The 7817-nt window shown below is 34.0% G+C and overlaps 1 protein-coding gene across 3 annotated transcripts in view; it reads right to left on the bottom strand.

Annotated features, from left to right (window-relative positions):
* Positions 1-2140: 2140 nt before the first annotated feature.
* Positions 2141-7817, bottom strand: part of LOC148941600 (uncharacterized) — a 140757-nt gene continuing 135080 nt past the window's right edge. For all 3 annotated transcript variants that reach the window (XM_089104344.1, XM_089104342.1, XM_089104343.1), the window contains one exon: positions 2141-3283. In XM_089104344.1, the coding sequence (XP_088960470.1) occupies positions 3215-3283 (69 nt within the window). In that variant the 3' untranslated portion in view covers positions 2141-3214. The remainder of the gene's footprint in view (positions 3284-7817) is intronic.

The raw sequence follows: 7817 nt of genomic DNA, 5'->3' as shown, positions 1-7817 counted from the left end.
TCAGCAACAAATTATTTTCCTAAAATTATTTCATCAATCTTCTACATTGTCAAATTTTAAACTCTCCAATTTAGTGTTCAACTGTTTCTGGAAAGTTTATCTCAAATTTCCATCCTGGGGTCTACCATCATCACAACTTCATGGAAGTAGTTATCCTTCCGAAATTTTAGCTTTAAATTAGCCCTTGAAACCACCAGATGGTGATCTTTACTTTTAGCATCAATAACAGCACTTCTACATACCCTAGTATCTTGTATTGATCCTGCCCTTCTGCGGTTTACAATAACATGATCAATAAGGTTTGCTGTCTTACCAACACGTGAATACCATGTTAACTTATGGGCCATTCTATGACCAAACACTGTGTTGGTTATAACTAAATTGTTATACTTACAAAACTGTAACATTCTGTAGCCATTATTGTTTTCTTTTCCTACACCAAAATTACTTAGGATATTATCTATCTCTATTCCTACTGTCCTGGGTGTTGGAACCTCCTGATAAAAAAAAACCATATTTCTATCTGGGACCCTGTCTATTTGCTCCTGTAACTGTAAGTAAAATCCATCTGAGTCACAAGTTTCTCCGTCAGTCGGTTCTACATGGGCACATATTACTATAACTGATACCCTGAACTTTTAGTTATTTATTAGCGATTAGTATTCTATTATTAATACCTTCCCGGCCTAAACAAGACTTAGCATCCCCACTATTCATCATGAGCCCTACTCCCTCCCAATTTAACCCATCCTTCCTGTCTGAGCAAACAAATTCTGTATCATCTAATTTCATGCCTCCTACCCCTAGATTATGAGGTTCTTAAACTCTTCAATAAGACAAGTTCAAATCATCTGAATTCGTCAGTCAAAATGTCAATACGATAGCTATTTTTTGACGTCGTTACGTTCCTAGTTCCAACTTTCATGTACTTTAAATCATTTAAATTATTTTTGCCTCAGAAAAAGCAATGGTCCCGGATACCAGTTAAGGACGGGGACCAACACATTTTTTTTAAGTCTACACCGAAGCTATTAAGCCGGCTTAGAACCGAACCGCAAGAAGTCCATGGGGCCTGCAGAATGAATGGAGGCTTTGTGCATTCCTGGGCCCATCTTGGTCACAACATTGTTTTCAGCCCTTGGCGATGCTATTCCATCAACAAGAGTCAAAATCCTGCACATACAGTCTCAAGCCTATTACCTCCGACTCAATATATATTCATGCCTGCAAATATTATGCTACTACTAGGAGGCAACCCATAGTAGATAAAATATCTAGGAAAAAGTTTTTCAGCCCCAAAACGCCCACCGAAACAAACCAAGCCTAGAAGAATTATCCTTTGATCAGAATCCAGTGCGAATGCTGTGTCGTTTACTAGGCTATAATTTCCTCGAGGGTAGCCAATCTCATCGATCAATTGTAAATCCATAAAGGAGGGTAAGATTTAATATAATTGAAGAATAATAAGGCAAAGGAAACATAAGAATGACAGCCAGGGCTGTATCTAACATTTTTTGACAGAAGGAGGGGGCAAAAAAAGGGCAACATTCTAAAACTGCAGTCTAATATTACCACTCATTCTAAATACACTAAATGTGCTTGAGAAGGAGCTCAAATGAGGTGCTTAGAAAAACCTCATTTGAGGTTCTCAATGAAGGGCTTAGAAGTTTTCTCATCCCCTGATGAGAAAGAACACCCGTAATTAAAAGAAAAAAATATTTCATGGTAATACCACATTTATCAAATGCTAATGTAAGAGAATGAGAACAGATCGCATTCTGAAATTACAGTACCATATTGCCTCTGATTCCAACTGCACTAAATATTCTTAAGAAGGATCTCAAATGCGCTGCTTGGAAGCACCTCATTTGAGGTGCTCAGTGAGGTACTTAGAAGCTTCCTATTCCCATGATGAAAAAGAACAACCACTAATAAAAGAAAAATATATTTCCAAGTAATAAGACAGTTATTCAATGGTAATACAAGAAAATGAAAACAGATTACATTCTAAAAATACAGTCTTATATTACCACTCATTCTAACTAAACTAAATGTGCTTGAGAAGGAGCTCAAATGAGGCACTTAGAAGCACCCCATTTGAGGTGCTCAATGAAGGGCTTAGAATACCTGATGAAAAAGAACAACCACTAGTAAAAGAAAAATATATTTCAAAGTAATAAGACAGTTATTAAATGGTAATACAAGAAAATGAAAACAGATTACATTCTAAAACTATAGTCTTATATTACCACTTATTCTAACTAAACTAAATGTGCTTGAGAAAGAGCTCAAATGAGGTGCTTAGAAACACCTCATTTGACGTGCTCAATGAAGGGCTTAGAAGTCACTCATTCCCTGATGAGAAAAAACATCCATAATTGAAAGAAAAAGATATTTCACGGTAAAACGACTGTTATCAAATGCTAATGCAAGAAAATGAGAACAGATCGCATTCTGAAATTACAGTACCATATTGCCTCTGATTTCAACTGCACTAAATATTCTTAAAAAGGATTTCAAATGAGCTGCTTGGAAACACCTCATTTGAGGTGCTCAGTGAGGGACTTAGAAGCTTTCTATTCCCATGATGGAAAAGAACTACCACTAATAAAAGAAAAACTTACTTCAAAGTAATAAGACAGTTATTCCATGGTAATACAAGAAAATGAAAACAGATTATATTCTAAAACTAAAGTCTTATATTATTAATCATTCTAACTAAACTAAATGTGCTTGAGAAGGAGTTCAAATGAGGCGCTTAAGCACCCCATTTGAGGTGCTCAATGAAGGGATTGAAAGATTTCTATTCTTCTGGTGAAAAAGAACAACCACTAATAAAAGAAATATATATTTCAAAGTAAAAAGACGGTTATTCAGTGCTAATACAAGAAAATGAAAACAGATTATATTCTAAAATTACAGTATAATATTACCACTCATTCTAAATACACTAAATGTGCTTGAGAAGGAGCTCAAATGATGTGCTTAGAAACACCTCATTTGAGGTGCTCAATGAAGGGCTTAGAAGCTTTCTCATCCCCTGATGAGAAAGAACACCCATAATTAAAAGAAAAAGATATTTCAAGGTAATACGACAGTTATCAGGTGCTAATGCAAGAAAATGAGAACAGATCGCGTTCTGAAATTACAGTATTGTATTGTCTCTGATTCCAAGTGCACTAAATATTCTTAAGAAGGAGCTCAAATGAGCTGCTTAGAAGCACCTCATTTGAGGTGCTCGGTGAGGGACGTAGAAACTTACTCTTCTGATGAAAAAGAACAACTGCAAATAAAAGAAAAATATAATTCAAAGTAATAAAACAGTTGTTCAACGATAATACAAGAAAATGAAAACAAATTACATTCTAGAATTACAGTCTTATATTACCTCTCATTCCAACTACAGTACAAGAAATGGGCCTAAGAAGGAGGTCGAATGAAGTGCTTAGAAGTACCTCATTTGAGGGGCTCAATGAAGTGCTTAGAAGATTTCTCATCTCCTGATGAAAAAAAACAACCGCAAAAAAAGAAAAGATATTTCAATGTAATAAGGCAGTTATTCAATGCTAATACGAGAAAATGAAAACAGATTACATTCTATAATTACAGTCTTATATTACCTCTCATTCCAACTACACTAAATTTACTTAAGAAAGAGCTCATATGAGGTGCTTAGAGCACCTTATTGAGCACCTCATTTGAGGTGCTCAATGAAGTGCTTAGAAGCTTTCTCATCCCCTGATGAAAAACAACAACCGCAAATAAAAGAAAAAATTATTTCAAAGTAAAGACAGTTATTCAATGCCAATATAATAGTATGAAAATAAATTACATTCTAGAATTACAGTCTTATATTACCTTACATTCCAACTACACTAAATGTGCTTAAGAAGGAGCTCAAATGAGGTAATTAGCAGCACCTCATTTGAGGTACTCAATGAAGGGCTTAGAAGCTTTCTATTTCCCCTGATGAAAAACAACAACCGCAAATAAAAGAAAAATTTATTTCAAAGTAATAAGACAAGTTATTCAATGCTAATATAATAATACGAAAAGAATTACAGTCTTATATTACCTCTCATTCCAATCAGGGGTGTCCCATGACTCATTTTATTGGGGGGAGGGCGATCTTCGTAATTTTACCGAATTGCTACCTGATTTATGCCAAATTTTCCGCAGAAATAAAGAATTTTGCTAAATTTCGCACAATTTTGCAATATTTTATCCGAAATTTTTGCCTTTGCCGAAAATTTTACCGAATGTAAAAAACGTTTGAGGGGCAGTACGCCCCTCCCTGACCCCCCTCGGGACGCCCCTGATTCCAACTACACTAAATTTACTTAAGAAGGAGCTCAAATGGGGTAATTAGAAGCACCTCATTTGAGGTGCTCAATGAAGTTCTTAGAAGCTTTATCATCCCCTGATGAAAAAGAACTGCCGAGAATAAAAGAAAAAGATATTACAATGTAATAAGACAGTTAGTTATTCAAAGCTAATGCAAGAAAATGAAAACAGATTACATTCTAGATTTACAGTCTTATTTACCTCTCATTCCAACTAAACTATATGTGCTTAAGAAGGAGCTCAAATGAGGTGCTTAGAAACACCTCATTTGAGGTTCTCAACGAAGCGTTTACAAGCTTTCTCATCCCCTGATGAAAAAGAACAACCGCAAATAAAAGAAAAAGATATTTCAAAGTAATAAGACAGTTATTGAACGTTAATAAAAAAAAATGAAAACATATTGCATTCTGGAATTACAGTATTATGTTGCTTGTGTTTCCAACTGTGACTAAATGTTCTGAAGAAGGAGCTCAAATGAGGTTCTTAGAAGCGTCTCATTTGAGGTGCTCAATGAAGGGCTTAGAAGCTTTCTATTCTCCTAATGAAAAAGAACAACCACAAATAAAAGAAAAATAGATTTCAAAGTAATAAAACAGTTGTTCAACGATAATACAAGAAAATGAAAACAAATTACATTCTAGAATTACAGTCTTATTTACCTCTCATTCCAACTAAACTATATGTGCTTAAGAAGGAGCTCAAATGAGGTGCTTAGAAACACCTCATTTGAGGTCCTCAACGAAGTGTTTACCAGCTTTCTCATCCCCTGATGAAAAAGAACAACCGCAAATAAAAGAAAAAGATATTTCAAAGTAATAAGACAGTTATTGAACGTTAATAAAAAAAAATGAAAACATATTGCATTCTGGAATTACAGTATTATGTTGCTTGTGTTTCCAACCGTGACTAAATGTTCTGAAGAAGGAGCTCAAATGAGGTTCTTAGAAGCGTCTCATTTGAGGTGCTCAATGAAGGGCTTAGAAGCTTTCTATTCTCCTAATGAAAAAGAACAACCACAAATAAAAGAAAAATAGATTTCAAAGTAATAAAACAGTTGTTCAACGATAATACAAGAAAATGAAAACAAATTACATTCTAGAATTACAGTCTTATTTACCTCTCATTCAAACTAAACTATATGTGCTTAAGAAGGAGCTCAAATGAGGTTCTTAGAAACACCTAATTTGAGGTCCTCAACGAAGTGTTTACCAGCTTTCTCATCCCCTGATGAAAAAGAACAACCGCAAATAAAAGAAAAAGATATTTCAAAGTAATAAGACAGTTATTGAACGTTAATAAAAAAAAATGAAAACATATTGCATTCTGGAATTACAGTATTATGTTGCTTGTGTTTCCAACTGTGACTAAATGTTCTGAAGAAGGAGCTCAAATGAGGTTCTTAGAAGTGTCTCATTTGAGGTGCTCAATGAAGGGCTTAGAAGCTTTCTATTCTCCTAATGAAAAAGAACAACCACAAATAAAAGAAAAATAGATTTCAAAGTAATAAAACAGTTGTTCAACGATAATACAAGAAAATGAAAACAAATTACATTCTAGAATTACAGTCTTATTTACCTCTCATTCCAACTAAACTATATGTGCTTAAGAAGGAGCTCAAATGAGGTGCTTAGAAACACCTCATTTGAGGTCCTCAACGAAGTGTTTACCAGCTTTCTCATCCCCTGATGAAAAAGAACAACCGCAAATAAAAGAAAAAGATATTTCAAAGTAATAAGACAGTTATTGAACGTTAATAAAAAAAAATGAAAACATATTGCATTCTGGAATTACAGTATTATGTTGCTTGTGTTTCCAACTGTGACTAAATGTTCTGAAGAAGGAGCTCAAATGAGGTTCTTAGAAGCGTCTCATTTGAGGTGCTCAATGAAGGGCTTAGAAGCTTTCTATTCTCCTAATGAAAAAGAACAACCACAAATAAAAGAAAAATAGATTTCAAAGTAATAAAACAGTTGTTCAACGATAATACAAGAAAATGAAAACAAATTACATTCTAGAATTACAGTCTTATTTACCTCTCATTCCAACTAAACTATATGTGCTTAAGAAGGAGCTCAAATGAGGTGCTTAGAAACACCTCATTTGAGGTCCTCAACGAAGTGTTTACAAGCTTTCTCATCCCCTGATGAAAAAGAACAACCGCAAATAAAAGAAAAAGATATTTCAAAGTAATAAGACAGTTATTGAACGTTAATAAAAAAAAATGAAAACATATTGCATTCTGGAATTACAGTATTATGTTGCTTGTGTTTCCAACTGTGACTAAATGTTCTGAAGAAGGAGCTCAAATGAGGTTCTTAGAAGTGTCTCATTTGAGGTGCTCAATGAAGGGCTTAGAAGCTTTCTATTCTCCTAATGAAAAAGAACAACCACAAATAAAAGAAAAATAGATTTCAAAGTAATAAGACATTTATTCAATATTAATACAAGAAAATGAAAACAGATCACACACTAGAATTACAGTCTTATATTACCTCTCATTCCAACTACACTAAATGTGCTTAAGAAGGAGCTCAAATGAGGTGCTTAGAAGATGCTCATTTGAGGTGCTCAATGAGGTGCTTAGAAGCTTTCTCATGCCCTGTTGAGAAAGAACAACGACAAATAAAGGAAAAAATATATTTAAAGGTAATGAGACAGTTATTAAATGCTAATATAAGAAACTGAAAACAGACTGCATTCTGGAATTGAAGCATATTATTGCCTGTTATTCCAAAGACACTAAACGTTTAAAAGAAGGAGCTTAACTTAGGTACTTAGAAGAATCATAAGTACCTTTTATCCTCTAAGAATGGCTACGGCCCTCGTATGGTTGGGACTTGTAAGATTTATATTAACTTCTAATGAAGATTAGCCGGATGTTGAAAACCACCATTTTTTATCAACTAAATTGACTTTATAATGTTAATTAATTCAAAAAACTTTTTCCGCAAGTGAAGTTTTTCAAAGAAAAGTAAAGAGCTCCATTAAGCCAAGAATGAGCAAAAATCAAGTCAAATAATCTTCCAGACGTAAAACTGTCACATATCACTATCAATAAATAAATGAAATTCAAAACGAACAGACATTAAAATAAACAGCCGACTAAAACTCAAAATGAGCAAAAATTAACATGAGCAGGGCTGATAACCCCTATGCCTTCTCAAGACCAGAACACAATTTGCGATTTACTTAAAAAAAAAAACAAAAAAAAAACAAATGACATTGGATTGTCCGTTTAATTGACATATACTGATATTTCTTCCTTAAGGTTTTGATAATTTTTCATTTATGTAAGCAAGAAAGGTAAAAACATTTCAAACGTACTTCAGTAAAGCGCAACCCCTCAAATCTCTAGCTACTCTTAAAAAGGGCACCGACCTTCGTGCTGGAGTGCAAGGGGGAGGAATTCCCCCTTCATGTATCTAGTAAAACCATTTTAAACAAGTAAATACAAAGTAAAAACATTTTATTTG

The sequence above is a fragment of the Artemia sp. Qi Xiang Cuo genome, chromosome 18, assembly GCF_049724085.1.
Source record: "Artemia sp. Qi Xiang Cuo chromosome 18, ASM4972408v1, whole genome shotgun sequence".
In the NCBI taxonomy this organism is placed as follows: Eukaryota; Metazoa; Arthropoda; class Branchiopoda; order Anostraca; family Artemiidae; genus Artemia; species Artemia sp. Qi Xiang Cuo.
This window is presented reverse-complemented; position numbering and strand designations above follow the sequence as displayed.